This window comes from Branchiostoma floridae, chromosome 3, assembly GCF_000003815.2.
Source record: "Branchiostoma floridae strain S238N-H82 chromosome 3, Bfl_VNyyK, whole genome shotgun sequence".
NCBI lineage: Eukaryota > Metazoa > Chordata > Leptocardii > Amphioxiformes > Branchiostomatidae > Branchiostoma > Branchiostoma floridae.
Window position 1 is genome coordinate 32,961,944 of NC_049981.1, and position 16,346 is coordinate 32,978,289.

At 41.7% G+C, this 16,346-nt stretch overlaps 3 protein-coding genes across 3 annotated transcripts; all 3 read right to left on the reverse strand.

Moving 5' to 3' along the window:
* Positions 1 to 1,302: 1,302 nt before the first annotated feature.
* Positions 1,303 to 8,729, reverse strand: LOC118411867. The gene is made up of 7 exons (XM_035814356.1): positions 8,421 to 8,729; positions 7,490 to 7,652; positions 7,033 to 7,139; positions 6,553 to 6,664; positions 5,311 to 5,418; positions 1,479 to 1,741; positions 1,303 to 1,326 (listed from the first exon to the last, which is right to left on the reverse strand). The coding sequence occupies exons 1-7, from the start codon at positions 8,727 to 8,729 to the stop codon at positions 1,303 to 1,305; spliced, it is 1,086 nt and encodes a 361-aa protein (XP_035670249.1).
* Positions 8,730 to 11,188: 2,459 nt separating this feature from the next.
* LOC118411868 (zinc finger protein 665-like) lies at positions 11,189 to 12,058 on the reverse strand. The gene has a single exon (XM_035814357.1). It carries the CDS (start codon positions 12,023 to 12,025, stop codon positions 11,189 to 11,191), a length of 837 nt encoding a protein of 278 aa, XP_035670250.1. The 5' UTR covers positions 12,026 to 12,058.
* On the reverse strand, positions 12,015 to 13,625 carry LOC118411423 (zinc finger protein 525-like). The gene is made up of 2 exons (XM_035813701.1): positions 13,510 to 13,625; positions 12,015 to 12,886 (listed from the first exon to the last, which is right to left on the reverse strand). The coding sequence occupies exon 2, from the start codon at positions 12,878 to 12,880 to the stop codon at positions 12,056 to 12,058; it is 825 nt and encodes a 274-aa protein (XP_035669594.1). The 5' UTR covers positions 12,881 to 12,886; positions 13,510 to 13,625; the 3' UTR covers positions 12,015 to 12,055.
* Positions 13,626 to 16,346: the final 2,721 nt, after the last annotated feature.

A 16,346-nucleotide genomic window follows, 5' to 3' on the forward strand; every position in this document is an offset into this window, starting at 1 on the left:
AGTGTAAGTGCATTATAGTGCGCAGCACTCTTTCATTTGGTCTGACCTGATTTTGTTCACAAAGAGACTGGCTTTTGCTTTTCCCCACATGTTCTGCCAGGCAGCTAGTGTCACTGGTTGACCTTTTAGTAACCGGGTCATCCCAGGCAGACTTGTAATGATAGGCAATCCCTGATGCAGTCCCAGGGAAACATCCACAAACTCTCCACCCATTAATACATTTTGGTTAATATGGCGTGACCAGCCCACTAGCTAGCTGTCAGGGGTGGGGAACAGGCACTCAACTTTTATGTTAATCTGATGAACTAAGATAGTTCTGTGGTTCATATCCACTATAGGGGACAGTAATTAAATCATCGAGCATGAATTACGCCCAAAGAAAGATGAAGGATGCAGTCCACATCCAGATGGAAGGTGCATAGCTGAACTAACTTTAATTACCCCCCGCTCAGCAAGGAGGTGGCAGGGGCGAGATCAAAGCAAGTCTCGGTCCTAGTCTGGTGCTCTGTGAACAAGATTGTACTGAACAGACGTCTAAGATTTGGACGTCCGTTTTGACCGATTCACCTTGAGCTAAAAGGTTGAGTCAGAAAAAAGATCACTTTGGTGTTTTCATCAGCTCAATGACTGCCCAAACTTCAAATTTCGGAACAGGTGTAAAATTGACCTACTTTCGGGGACAGCTGCACGGCAATAAAACAAGAACCCAGACTTTAAAACAATGCATTCAATAGACAATACTACGGCCTACACAGATAAAAAGTTGAGTCAGAAAAAAAAAGGTTAACTTTGGTGTTTTCATCAGCTCAAAGGCAGCAAAATATCCAAATTAAGGGACGGGTGTAAAAATGACCTAATTTCAGGGACAGCTATACGGCAATAAAACAAGAACCCAGACTATCACTGTGCAAAATATGAGCCAAATCAATTTTTTTACCCTGAGCACTATTGTTTGATTCTTAGACATTTGCTCTTAAGTATGGGTTGCAATGGGATGATTAACGAAGATCAAAGCCTATTTCGACCAAAAGCAAATGGAAATTTAAGTTGATAAGGCTTTAAGTTGTCAAAAAAGTATCCGGAAACACTTTTAAGTAATTTTTAAGGTCATGTAAATATTTCTTTAAGAGCTACCAAGTTGAAGTTTGTCCAATTGCTGTTCGCATTATAATGTGTTACACTTGGCTATAATTTAATTAGAGGGTACTCAGGGGTTAATGCTTTATAATGCAACAGCTAACTTGTCCAAGTTCAGTATCAAGTGGCCGATACAAGTACATTTTGGGATTCAGAAAAATATCATTAGCAGAACCAGAACACTCCCACCTGTAGTACGGTATGTCTAAGGTGATGTGTCAGAATCAGTCTACAGGAAAATCTAAGTCATATGTTAAAAGAAATTGGTGTTATTTTGCGGAAGTCAGCTATGAAGCAAAGCATTGACCTAATATTAATAGCTACGAAATTGAATTTCTAACCTGCACATATCCTTCCCATTTCGGCAGTGCCAACTCGCTGAACTTCCATTGGTCCCCCTGGAAGTCTGACCTGCTGAAAATGACCTCCTCAAGGGTGTTGTTCCCGCGCTGTTTCACGTACACGTTGAGAGTGCCGACTTGTGTGCCGTACATGTGGTAGTTAAAGTTCAGACAGATGTTGTTCTCCGTGTTTAGCGGTGCGCTGATGAGCCGAGCCGTGTCACCTGCGGTACCACCACTGGCCTCAACGTACATGTACTTCCCTATGGGGGTGACAGGGATTACGTTGTCAAGAACTTTATTGCGAAATATGTTGTATTTTGCTTGCTATTCATCATGGAAATTTCAGAAAATGGCAAAATGCACTGGTAGCAATGCAGCAATATAGCTGGGTAAATGATAAATATAAGTGTATTATTTTGATTGAGGTTAATTCAACATGCCCTTTTTGTACTCGAAATACTGATGTTATTCTCCCTGTCATTGAACTTTAACCACCTAACCACTTCTCAGGAATCCACTGTTGGGTTTAGTCACTACAGGATCACCAAATTCTGGATACAGTGTCGCCTCCGAGAACGAGATCCACTTATCAACCTCTATCTGTAACACTGGACTACGGTTTCATAACAAACTTCTTTGGCTGTTCTTCCTTGTAAATCAAGCTACTTTTTCTACTCGCTGGCCGTTTTATTTGTCGATATTCTATCTTTTATAACGTCTTCAATTTAATCGATGTCAACGTCAAACCTCTGCAAGACTAAGCTCGTTATTTTACTGAATTAATGATGTTTATTGCATGTTTATGTCCGGGTGGTCTAAATTCACTTCGGTTGCCGTTGTACAGTTTTACGATATTATAAAGGCATGCTCAGAATTACATTGGAATCTAGAGAGGCAACCTTTTCAACCCTACAGGAAGTATGAAACGGCGCCTCCCGAAATAAGTTACTTTCTCCCCTACTATACTACTCTTATATAACCTAATATATTCACACATATTCATACGTTTCTCTCAATTTAGGAGTCACCTATACATGTTTTCAAGTTATATGATCAATTTCATATGTGCAACATACTAATGAATAATTAAGGGTTAATGACCCGCCCCGAGGTGTACATGGTGCCATAACACCTGGTCCTTTGCTATAACCACCGAATAAAACCACCGAGTGAGCGAAGCAAGCGAGGTGGTTTTATTCGGTGGTTATAGCAAAGGATCCGGACCAGGCGTTATGCCACCATGTACACCGAGGAACAGACGGGTCATTAACGTTATTATCATATAGCCTAACCAAACTTGCAAACTCCTGTATGACGCATAGATCCCTTGTTACTATACGTGTGAATTCCTTTGTCAAATTTCTGAAAATTCACATTTGTTCTTTAGTACACACATTTGTATTACAGATTGCATTTTGAAACCAGAATTTCCACAGAACATATACGAAACTTTGCAGTCTTTGGCTTTTTAGAACAACAAAACTCATTATCAATGTTAGCAGAAGGAGCCATTCTCCCCTTGCAGCCTGTACTTATTCCCTCTGCTCTGACATATGTTTTGCTCTTTTTGATTCGCCAATGCCTGCATATCCCTTACTTTCCTGTGTGTATAGCTCTTTCTGATTGGTCAGAATGAATAGACAACGGTGCCGTTGTCGATTTGAATCGACAACGGAAAAGTTGTCGATTCATTCTGACCAATCAGGAGGAGCGGGCTGGCCGAGATTTATGTGTTACGGCGTCATAACTAACGTGGAACGGGGCCTTCTGATTGGTCCGCGGCGCCTGGCTATATGATAATCAATGTCAAATCCTATCTTGACCGGATTTTAAGTGTTTTATTCAGTAAAAACCCAAAGCATATAGGATGTAGGCAACTTTGGAATATTTCTACCAGAGCAAGAAGAACACACCAGCAAATTAATACGAGGAGCGTTCAAAAATTAATGCCACTGGTTTTATAACAGGCTCAATTTGTCATCGAATAAGTTGAAATTTGGCGACAAGGTACAAGCATATATCCTCTTCAGATTGAGATATCTCAATTTGTTGTTCAGGTGAAGTGACTGAGTTGATTTCAAGATGACCACACCCTTGGTAGCCCGTCGGAAGCATGTAGAGGTTCAATTAACGCGCAATTGATAATGTCCTTGACTCACTTGTAGCTATTGTAAGAAACTGAAACTGCACTTATATCAAGTTGCATTTCTCGTTAAGCCACATGCCTATTTTCACTTTTGAAATCTAATCATTTTTTTTCGTTCCTGGGATGAAGTGAGGTTAAATAGCTGCCATCAGAATCGTGGATCAGGGGTCGGCTGATTGAAGTTTCCGTAGCCGACTTTGTTATTAACTGAGAGAAATCAAACTAAGCACACTTCTTGATCTTTAACCCTATCTAGACCAGGGGGGGGGGGGGGCTAAAAGTGCCTGCGCCACCTTTGACGTTGTATAACTGGCGAACGACGTGTGCTAGGACTACGAAACTTGGTGACTTTTCCTAGAATATTATAGGCAACAATTCTGCGGAAAAAATTTTGTTTGTGATTTTTCGTGTTGCCATGGCAACGGGTGCATTTCCCAAAATTTACTAATTTCAGTTTGAATTATGAGATGTCATAGTTTTATTGCTAGATCAAACTTGTTTATATCATTAACATCCAGTGCAATTTTGAATTACACAGTCATATGGGCCAGTGAGAGCCTGAAATAAAGAAATAATAATAATAATTACATTTCTAATTAGATATTCATAATTTATGCTAATTTGATGACGTCATGGGTCAAAATCCAAGATGGCGGACAATGTCATTTTCAACGATAAAAACAAAAAACACAATCACTTGATCGTTTTTAGTCCATTTCTATTCGGTTTTGGGGTTATATGTGGAAAAAGTCCTATTTTAGAAAATTCAAGCTTGTCGATCCAAGATGGCGGACAAATGACGTCATTTTCTGACGTCATATAGACGTCAGTGTCGTCGTCATTGGCAACAAAAGACTTGGCAGACTTAGACATCAATAAGATAACCTTTATAGTCATCGTTTTGTTCAATTCATTTTAGAATAGCGGAAATTTCATATTTTGACGATTTTAGCCCAAAATATGACATTATGACGTGATAATTACGTCATATTACGTCATAACGATACCAAAATTACAGAAAATGTAAAACTTTACTAGTACATCATCGTCACCAAATTTAGTGATCGTAGACCCAGCCGTTTTGAAATTACGAAGGGGGGGGGGGTCAGAAGAGCCCCAGGAATCCCAAAAAAACCTGGTCTAGATAGGGTTAAACAGTTGATAATTGTGCCAAGTTTCGTATCTTTTGGTTAATAGAAAAGCAGTCTACAGAAACCTTTAATAAATTAATCACGTATTTGGCTATTAATCAAACTGCCTGCAATATAGAAACTCGCTCCATTCTAGCAGCTGTAAAAGATGAACTATAGGGAGTTTAGACATGAAAATTGACATTTATTCTATGAGACATTTATCATTATACAGTTTTAAGTTACAATTTCAACTTTTTACAGTAGGTATGAGAGGGTCGGATCTTGAGGAACTAATCTTATGACAAGCTTCCAGGGGTGTGTTCATCTTGAAATCAACTCAGTTGCTCATAGAAATCTGAACAACAAATTTAGATATTCCAATCTCAAGAGGATATATGCTTGCACCTTGGTGCCAAATTTCAACTCATTCGATGAAAAAATGAGCCTGTTAAAACACCAGTGGCATTACGTTTTGAACGCCCGTCGTTTTTTTCCCTTACTCTACCTGTGGTATTGCGAAACGTGTTATCATGTAGCGGCCCAGTATTACTGGTGGGAGTGTGCTGACTCCCCCAGACCCAGTCCGTGTCGTCGCTCGTGTCTTGTGTGAAGCCGCAGCCCCCGGCTCCGTGCTGGAAATCACAGAGTGCCCACGGCTCTGGAAATATAAAAACAGAGGACAAAAAACATAATTGTTTTGCGATTTTGTATGTTTCTTTGTATGTATGAAATATCTCATTGAGGGTGTGGAAAAGCACCTATGTTGGGAATCAAAAGGTTAGTTACATACAATCTGAAAGAAAAAAGTTATCCCGTTATGTATTAGTAGTAGAGTCCATTCCAAGACACCATGAGGGTTTTTAGGCGATATTTGTAATAAGTCTGAATTATTTTGAATAAAAGAACATCTAAGCCACAATAATTATTTTTTTAAATTGACTAAGAAAATATTTAACTATTTGAATTCCTTTGAATATTTTTGAAAACATTTTGAAAGTAACTGTACAAAAATATCTTTATTTAGAATAATTGTGAAACCTCTGTGTGATTATTTCACATTTACAAATATTTACAAATATTTGTAAACTTCGCCAAATGGTAAGATTAGTTTATTTCCCCCATAAAAGTAAGCCCTATTATTGCATCTGTATATTTTTAGATTTCACTGCTGGGCACTGGTGGATCCTTTGTGGTGTGCCATTGTTGCATGGCACCCAACCATACTTTGCAAGGATGTGTGAATTGGTATCTTCCCAGCCCACTGACCCATTTACAAAAAATGGTAGAAAATGGTAGAAAATGGTAAATAATGGTAGAATGCTGTTATCATTATTTAGAAACCATTAGAAGTATCCAATTCCACACCATGAATATTTCCAAAGTTTTACAGGACCAGGGAAATATTTATAAAGTTGTAACAGTGTTCAAAATATTTGTGAAGTATCAAATGTCCCAGACATATGATTGCAAAACTTTAGAATCAATTCTAAACAATGGCAACAAACATCCGCACGGTGTCTTGGAATGGACTCTATACCGCTATATTGTTGATGAAATAGTTATGTCCAACACATCTTGTCATCATATAGAAGACAGAAAATCACAACGACCATTTTTCGTCATGACATTTGAGGGAAATTTATGTCATAAAATGCGTGTTGGATGTCATTTTAGCGACCACTAAGATATGTCGACAAGGGAAAAACGACGCATGGCCAAAATACTCTAAGTTGCTGGAGATAAACGATGTTGGCATGGACGAAGTATGACAGTAACATTTTGCGATACTTACCGCCCGAGGTGCTGGGTTCGGTGGAGGCGATGCTTGTGGCAGTTGGTCCCACTGTGGGTCTCTCTGGGCGGGTGGTATGATCCAGGCCTGGTGGGGAGGTGATCGTTGGTGTCTGAAAACAACGAATAGCAAAGTTCAACTTGAAAGAGTAAAGTGAAAAGTAATCGTCTTGCATGACCATAACGTTTCCTGTCCTTTCTGGACGCTAATGGCAACGAGGAAGAGGCCGCCTACGCTGTGAGGTATCCGACCTTAGACGTGCACGTTTTGAAAGTTGGACGTCTCCTCAAAACATAACATGGTGTTTTAACCCTTCCTGCTATGCTATAACTTGCTGCTAAGCCAGGTTCTATACATAGATACTAACTGATCGATTCTTTTGAAAAGCCATGTTCTAACATAATACCGGACATACAGTTGTTCGAAAGCAGCATAAATGCGACATGCGACATGTAGTTACATTTTCTTCTCGTTAAATACCTGTCCATCAGATCCGGGCGGACCGGGAGGGCCTGGTGGACCAGAGGGACCGGGAGGTCCGGGTGGGCCCTGCGGACCGTTCAGTCCAGCAGATCCAGCCAGGCATCCTGTTCAATAGACGGCAATCGATTTGCCCTTTCATAATCAACCGAAAACTATGATCTTGCTTTGGTATGATCTCCATGTTCATTCACCGAATAGTCATTATTTAAGCGACCAGATCAGAATTTGGAAACGATAAGACGTTTAGGTAGCATCCACTGCCTTTCGTCATTGACACAGATAAAAGCTTCTTGGAATGCAGGTTTTATACCTTAACTATGAACTACCTGTTTATTATTATCCCAAAAGCCCAAGTATAGTTGGTTTATCCATCTAGCTCTATAAATGAAGAGCTATACTCCAACTAAAAAATAACCATAAGAGGGTGAATAGAAAAGAAGAAAAGCATTCCTACCCCCAAGAGTCATCGGTAATGTAATCTTGTTTGCAAATTGTTCAGTGTTGCGCACAGATCGCTTAGCTCGGCGATGCACTTCAGCTCCGTACATAAAGGTGGCGCTTTTGCCCCGTCCAGCTCCACTCACGTCTTCCTGAGCGTTCGGGCCTTGAGGACTGACCTGTTGGGCGACATTAGATATACCTAATTGACTCCGTATCAAGCTAATGTGTTTAGAAACTTGTCAGTAAAGCTGAAGTCTAACTAACTAAGCTGACTAACAGGTCCAACTCGGCCAAACGAGCAATGTGAACTCGTCCACCTGTAGCTCTGACCTGCAGGTCCAGACAAAAGGCCGTAGGGGTGAAGTTTTCTTCTCATTACACAGACGCACAAACGGCTGGTAAATTTGTACGTCTGCTTGTCAAGGCGCCATGATTATAAATTCTTTAAGTCTGATACCATTTGTTAAGACTTCCAAAATACGAAGTTGCACTGATGTCTGTTGTATGATAATGTCGAGTTTATATCAATCATTTGCAAAACACGTTAAACATTTTTATCCATCTATTTTTTCATTTATTTCTGAATCTATAGCAATCTGAAATAATACACAACATTCTTTCCTTACCAGAAGTACAATTTATCTTACTCTTCACCTGATTTCTAAATTTGGAGGGGGGGTAGGGGCAACAGCGGAACAGGAAACTGTGTACAGTTCATTACATGCATATATAATGCGCCAGAAGTCATGATCTGGGCTTTTCTCACATTGTTAAGATAAAGTGTAGGGGTATAAATTGTACATTACGCAGTATACACAGCATTGAAGTCATTGTACTGTCGTCCTAACTCACTACCCGGAACTATCGGTCCGAAAATGTAACTGACAGGAGTTCGTCAAATAGTGAGAGCATGAAATGTTGGCATGTGTACAAAATAGTCTTACCTGCAAGTCCAGGTGTTCTCTCCACTGTCGTATCTCCTGCATCTGCGATTCCATTTCCTTCAGGTGCGTTACCGTTTCCTTCAGGTGAATTTCCGTTTCCATCAGGTGCGAAAGCTGGGCTTCCATGTCCATCTGCGACTTCATCTCGCCCAGTTCCGCCCCCTGCCTCACCATTACAAACATGGTGACGAAGCTCACAATGACGGCCGTGGCAGTTCCAATCGCTGTACCCAGGCCATTAGATGCCCCTTTACCCCGCACGGCTTCTAGCTTGGGGTAACGTATGTCGTACAGATTTTCGGAACCCATTTTTAGATGTTTCAGCCCGAAAATGTAAGTGCACGTCGATCTACAGGCAGACCCCTACCTGCACAGAGACCCTACCGCAACTGACTGGCTTTAAAGATATGATGTAACTTAAAATCCAACAGTTCTGTTCCCTTATTGGTTAGAAACATCGCAGGACATCCATTTCCTCATACGTCATTCATATTTTTAGCGATGCGGGGAGATTCGGAGAACTTCGTAGACCGTAGGACCGAACCGAAGTTTGGCAAAGGGTGCCGATTGGTCCCCGATAATTCCCGACTGCCGATTCGTAGTTACTCGGCACAAGGAAGAAATACCGATCTAATTGCTGTGGCAAGTGCCTGAGGGTCGGTTTGTATTAGTGGATAAAAGATTAAATCAATACGTTAGTGTATTAGATTCTATATATACTATACAGGATCTTTCTTTTAAAATATGTGATGCATGGAAACGGATTTTGTTGTGTTGTTAGTTTGTTTTTTTCCTGTCAACAATTACTGGGGTCACTGGAGCCAGCGAGAGGTCATGTTTTGTCTGTTCATGTTACTGACGGAGTTTCACACTTGGTTTGCTTAATGAGTAGTATGAGTTAACAGTGAACAGTGAGCGGACATGGTTAAACATAGCACTGTCTCTGTCTAGAGTTCCTCCTCTGAGCACGCCGTAATTCAGAGGCCGTCGCGGTCATGCACGACACACGACGAGTACAAGCCGAAGTTTCGCGACTGAGACTGACGATTCCCGACCGCCTTGCTTTAAAGGGTCACTGGGCAAAATGTAGCATTTCCAGTGTGATTATTGTGGCATACGCCCGGGGCTCAGTTTGTCCTCCAATACCTAAAGATTATATCATATCATTGAAATCACTTGTCCTTGTGAGGTTAAAATCTTGATGTGATGCTGGTTTGGTATTTACAACGATAAAGTAGAAAATGTACACGGTTAGTGCAGTTTGGTTTTGACTCTTAACAACAACATTAGCTACCCTGACCTCTGATAACCCATATACAAGGACGACCGGTTTTACAGACGCGGTGTGTACAGACTTGTTACAGTCGCGCTGGAGTGTTTTGTTTATATAGAAATCACTGATGCATGAAACGACCAAAATACATCTTAAATGTCCTTATATTTTAAGGTACAGTCAAAATACGTCTAAGATCAACGATGTGAGCAAGTACAAAACCGACCAGCACGATTTGGGACAAGAAAGCGTCAGAATTTCCTTTTTTTTCCGATTCTCTTCAGTACAAACTGGTGGGTCTTTTGTGAGAAGCTCTGAGACAGACAAAATTTCCTGTACTTGGCAGGGTTGTGTGAATTGCACACTCCCAAGACCACTGACCGAGTTTCATCACTTTGTTTCAATGTTCGAACATATGATCACATGTGATCACAAATGATGAATATATGTCGGAACAGTTTAGAAACTATCAGAAAAAAATGACTTTGATGTTAGAAATGTTTCTAACATGTTTCAATACTGTAGAAAACATTTAGAACATCACAATGATGTTATAAACAGTTCTAAACAGTTACTTATCACAATTAGAATGTTATAAAGATTTCCAAAATGTTAGAACAAAAGGCAAGAAACAACCTCTTGGCAATGTGGAATTGACTCTACTGGTTTATTTTGCTCATTATGTAAGTTACAAACTGACAGGAAGGTTTGGAGAACGATGGCGGCCTGCCTCAGCGAAGCCTGATATGCGGCGAGAATGATGATAATGATGAATTTAGAAAACTCAAACGAACTTTTATACTAATGAGACAATAAATGGAAGAGTTATAGCTACATTAATAATTCATTTCTAATACTCCTCTACAGACGAAGTAAACTAAACTAAGGAAAGGAACACTAGTCGCACTAATAAAGGTGAACAACAAACAAAGGACAAAACAGGAGACATAAATATTTACAAACTGGCATCATACTGGTATGAAAGTGTAACCTCTTTAGCTGACTCTATGTGAAAGAGCCTCCTTGGAGACTTCAGTCTGAATTTTAGACTGCCAAGTTCGATTAAATAAAGTTTGATTTGATTTGATTTGAACAGTGCTTGATTTTACCAGTATTCATGGGGGAAGTGCTAATTTGTGATATTCAACAAGGTTCTATCATAGGTCTATGACCAGTGCGGAATCCCTCTCCCGGCATTAGAGAACTTTAGCCCATGTTGAAAATCAGCTCTTCCGCAAAAATATAAAAGCCAGCTACAAGTCTGCAAGGGAGGCTGGTAAATAAGGCTTAGTCTGTTTGGGTCTTTTCTGATGGACTACAGTTCTCTCAGTGCCACGGTTTCTTTGGCTGATCTTCCTTGAGATGGCAAGGCTCTTTGGAAACCTGCCTCAAGAAATTGTATTAGTAAAACTGGTATGAATTTAGAAAAAGACACATTATAGTAAAAATGACCTGTAGAGATTTTAAAGGTGGTTGGGTGAAGTGGGGCTCCCCTTTAGTAGAGAGTGGCCATGTGTCTTGCCAAACTTCCCTTCCTATGCGTGCAGTAGTCACACAGCTCACATTTGTACGGCTTGTTTCCTGAGTGTATCTTCATATGCCTGTGTGTCCTGAACCCACACTCCCCACACAGGTAAGGTCTCTCACCAGTGTGCTCTTCTATGTGTCTAGTCAGGCACCCTTTCCACGCCGTGCAGAAGTCACACTGGTCACACTTGTAGGGCTTGTTTCCTGAGTGTATCTTCATATGCCTGTGCAGGTTGGACTTGGTCGTCCTGTACCCACACTCCCCACACAGGTAGGGTCTCTCACCAGTGTGCTCTTCTATGTGTCTAGTCAGGCACCCTTTCCACGCCGTGCAGAAGTCACACTGGTCACACTTGTAGGGCTTCTCTCCTGTGTGTACCCTCATGTGTCTTGTGAGGTAGGCCTGGCTTACTGTAGTGTAGCCACACTCCTTACAGGTGTAGGGTTTAACGCCGGTGTGTTTTGTCCTGTGTATGTCCAAGTCGTTTTTCCTAGACAAGTAGTAGTCACACTGGTCACACTTGTAAGGCTCACTTGTGTGTATCTTCATGTGTTGGGAGAGACAGAACTTTTCGGCTGTCCTGAACCCGCACTCCCCACACATGTAGGGTTTCTCACTAGTGTGCTTTGCCATGTGTGTTGTTAGACTGTCCCTTCGACCTGTATAATAATCACACTGGTCACACTTGTACAGTTTCTCTCCATGTTTTGCCATGTGTGCCTTAAGATTCGCTTTCTGTGCTGCAGAAAAGTCACACTGGTCACACTTGTAGGGTTTCTCCTCAGCTGACAGATGTTTGAACATGTGTTGCTTGAGGTGGTCCTTACGGACTGCTCAATAGTCGCACTTATCACACTTGTATGGTCTTTCTCCTGTGTGTACAGCCATGTGGTTGCTAAGGCGACCCGAGTCAGCCGTACTGTACTCACACAGGGAGCAGGCGAGTTTCTCACTGGTGTGTTTGGTCTTGTGTCGAGCCAAGTAAACCTTCCTGCTGGCTGTGTAGTCGCACTGGTCACACTTGTACGGCTTCTCCGCAGTGTGGGTTTGCTTGTGGAGCTGTAGCCTGTGTTTGCTGGCCGAGCTGAACCCGCACACTTCACACACAAAGGATTTCTCGCCGGTGTGCTTGACCATATGTGTTGTCAAACGGTTCCTCCAACCTGTAGCATAATCACACTGGTCACACTTGTACGATTTTTTCCCACCATGTTTTACCATGTGTGCTTTAAGATGCTCTTTCTGAGCAGAGGAGTAGTCACACTGGTCACACTTGTAGGGCTTCTGCTCTGCTGGAAGGTGTCGAAACATGTGTCGCTTCAGATATTCTTTACGGCTTGCTGAATAGTCACACTTATCGCACTTGTACGGTTTCTCTCCCGTATGCAAAGCTGTATGGTTGCTAAGGTCGCCTGAGTTAGGCTTCTCACTTGTTGCAAAGTCGTGCTCACCAGAAATCTGACATTTTTCATATTCCATTTCCTGGTCAAAGTAAGGTTTTGGCACCTGGGGAAAGTTAGCCTGACTGCTAACAATGTTTGCTGGTAGTTCTTCAGTCCTCTCAGCCTTCACACGTTGTTGCCTGCCAAGCAGAACCTCAGTGGGAGACACGAAACCAACCAGAACTTCAGTGGGAGATCCGTAACTGGATGATGCCATCCTGCTCTGTAGGGGGTGCAGCATTATGTTAGTTTCCCTTCTTTAATATATATTATTCTTAAGAGGTTAAATGAGTCAGACGTAGACACATAATCTTTCATCAGAATAATTACTTGACTACAGACTAGATAGTTGTGTATAGATCTCATATTGGGTTAACCAACATACTAAGGTGCTTGTACGCTCTCGCTTCGCGAAATTGGCACCCATAATCTTGCTGGATCAAGGTCAACGCCAGGTCACCGCCAAGAGTGTGCAAACGCCGACCATTTGGAAAAAGCAGAGAGAGATGACCACACGGGAAGGAAGCACAAGGAGAGGACGAGAGAGTAGGCAAGCACATGAGACCAGAAACCGACAAAACGGAGTGGTTAAACTTAAACAGTATGATAAATTATAACAACAAATCGGACTCGAATTGGTAGCCTTGGATGGCTTAAACACTGTTTGTAAACCACGTTGCGAAAAAAAAATTATCTGTCTCCGGAATCTCAAATAATAATGCCCCCCTCCCCACACACCAACCCGACCGAACACTGCACTATACACGTGACTAAATTCCCGGTTTTGTGCGGACCCAGAAGGATCGGGACTATTCAGGGTTAAAAAGGAAGCATTCCGTAACCCACCTTGCTTGTCGTGACCTAACGTAGCGATCTAGTTCAAGTGTAATCTCTAAATTTCCTTGGAACTTCTGAGAAAATACCTCTGTGAGGAACTTCCGGAGGACGAGGGTCAACAGTTAGGGTCAAAGGTCATCTCGCATCACCACCTGATTATCACAATATGGTCAATGTACCAAGTTTGAGGTTACCAGTAAGACCGGTAGAGGAAAATCGATCGTGGCTCTATTGGTTGTACATCATTTTTCAAAACTTCGGCGCTATTTTCACCGTAACACGTGTTGGGCAGCATTGGCAAGATGGCCACGCGTATGCGACATGTTTTGCCAGATATATGAGGGAGCTAGCTTGTGTAATAGCATGTTTGATTTTGCTGAATTATTTGGTGAGGAATATGTGTAATTCGATCGGGGAGGGGAAGAGGTTGACTGTCACTGACATACCTCCGCTGCTGTCAGACGCTAGTTCAACCTATATCCGTTGTATGTAGAAAACAGGGTATTTAGGACTCATTTAGGTATATCAAGTCGACCGACAGATGGTGTCTTTAAATTGCAATAATTTCAATACTGTACGAGTAGTTACATCCATGTTAACTCACTACAGACATTAGCAATAGCACAAAGTTATCACCATTGTGGTTTAATCTTCATGGACACAGCCTTCATGGAGTACCACCTGCCCCCGCTAGGTGGCGCACTACAGACATTAGCAATAGACAAGTTCGACGTTATCACCCCTGTGGTTTGATTTTCATGGACACCATCCTGATTGGATGTAAACATTGCTTTGTTTTCTTTGGTGTTATATTTAATTTGTACGTGGATTTCTACAGCTGGATAAAAACGGAGATTTACTTCCGGAAGCTCCGTTTTCATCCAGTTGTAGCGACTGAATTGTACTTGAATGTCATAACTATTGTTTTGAGGTACTGTGGATGTGGGGAATAGTGTTACCATGTTTGAATTTTGACTACTGATGGGGGGGGGGGGGGTATCGGCCGTGCGTGACTTTCAAAACGATATATTGTCCCTACTGTTACTACTTCATAATGTTACAGTTGTTATGTTCTTACTCTGTTGTGGATTCAGAGATTTGAGTACTATGCTAGAATTGTCCAAACATGTCAGAGTATGCTACGTTCAATAGTCCAGTGATATTCTCCCAGGCAGAGGTTGGGTCGAGGGGATTAGATCGTAGCGGTCGGGATCAGCGAGCCGGGTAAAAACCGCGGCCACTACAATCTAATCCCCGCGACCCAACCTCTGCCCTGGAGAATACCACAGTATTAGCTCAGACTGTATTGTACGATCCTTGTCAATCATTGCAGCATCTTTTTGTTGTTGTTGATGCAGTCCAAGTTTGGGTCACCAGGCATTATTAGGGTAGGGCCTTTAAAATGCAGTTTTTTTTTTTTATTCCTTGTACTTGTGATGATGTTGGTGGCTTTTGCTAGATGTGATTATGATACTTCATGGCATTTTCAAGTGTCCTACAGAAGTGGCTTTCATATTTCCTTCTCAAATTATGAATTTCTTATATTGTCATTTTTCAACTTTTAGCTACCATACTGTCTGTAAGTCTCGGTTGTCCTATGGATGTCGTGCCACAATGGCGCCTCCTGGCGGTTACAGTGATTCTGCAGCTCCCTGAGATTTTTGTTGCTCTAGTACTACTTTGGGTCGTTAGGGTAGGGCCTTAACCCCGATTGAAAGTTCTGGCCGCACATTTACCTGCTTCCCGGATCGAACAGAGCAGAGGAACTAAATTCGTTATCGTTTTCTATCCCTTTGAAGATTACATGTATGCCCCAACTCACTAGAGTGTGTATCGGAATACGCTGAGACTGGCCGAAGCCCATCAGTTACCATGCATGTACATGTGGCCTAAACTTTAAGAAGTGTAAGTCGATAGCTTACCAGGTACCAGTAAAAGCCAGTTAATTGTACGTCAGATAACCGCACACTTCGGTAAATTGCACGAAATCCCAAAATCCCAAACCGACTCCCATTCACTTTATTGTTAGTGACTTCGCTTATTTGCACGACGAAAAGCCACCAGTGCCGGATAATTGCACGAAAATTAGTCAAACGCCGTCGACAATTTGACTGAAAATGCTGCTAAAATTGGCATATGCGGTACAATTTGGCCGATAACTGCCTGTGTTCATTTGCAATCCCAACAACGAAATTGTTATTAGTAGCAAAATAAAGCGACATTGTGGGCGGGTCCCGGGCGAGTCGGCACCATGAATAGACGCCCGGCCGCTAAAGGCCGTTAAAGTTGGCATTACGATTTGTTCTCTATCCGTCCATTGTCTAATTACTGTAATTGCATTTAAGGTCGCTGGGAAATTCTTTCGCGTTCGGGAGAAAATGTTTGCAGTAGTTTTAAGAGCGAATGTCTGTAAGGGTCAAACAATGGTGGCACAGGTCAAAAAATAGATTTGGCTCATTTTTTGCACAGTGATAGTACTTGGTACACAACCCCTCAAAATAGCTTTCTTTCTTCTCAGAACCCCTCGTTGCCATGGCAACATGTTTTTTAAGTTTGGGGGCCATTTTGCCGGATTTGGGCATGTCAAAAACGGATTAATCCACTCTGAACTTTCAAACATTCTGCTAGTTTTACTGCTAAGCATGATGTATGACTACAGTCTTGAACATGTTTGCATCCCCACAATATGACTCTTGAAGACTTAGCTTATACAATGTATATACATATTTGGAACGAATATCATAAATCTCTGTGCATCTTTCTTTTCACGGCAGCAGTTATGAGAAAACATGCGTTTTTCCAGTTCTGCTATTCAATGGACCATACTCGTTTTTAGCAAGGGCAAG

Bases quoted from the DNA above. Each gene is read 5' to 3' on its own strand.
- LOC118411867 (XM_035814356.1), bottom strand. From the start codon at position 8,729: ATGGGTTCCGAAAATCTGTACGACATACGTTACCCCAAGCTAGAAGCC. The intron at 7,140-7,489 runs GTAGGAATGCTT...TCTATTGAACAG, and splicing joins ATTACCGATGACTCTTGGGG to GATGCCTGGCTGGATCTGCT. The intron at 1,742-5,310 runs GTAATACTGGGC...TCACCCCCATAG, and splicing joins GAGTCAGCACACTCCCACCA to GGAAGTACATGTACGTTGAG.
- LOC118411423 (XM_035813701.1), bottom strand. From the start codon at position 12,880: ATGGCATCATCCAGTTACGGATCTCCCACTGAAGTTCTGGTTGGTTTC.
- LOC118411868 (XM_035814357.1), bottom strand. From the start codon at position 12,025: ATGTTCAAACATCTGTCAGCTGAGGAGAAACCCTACAAGTGTGACCAG.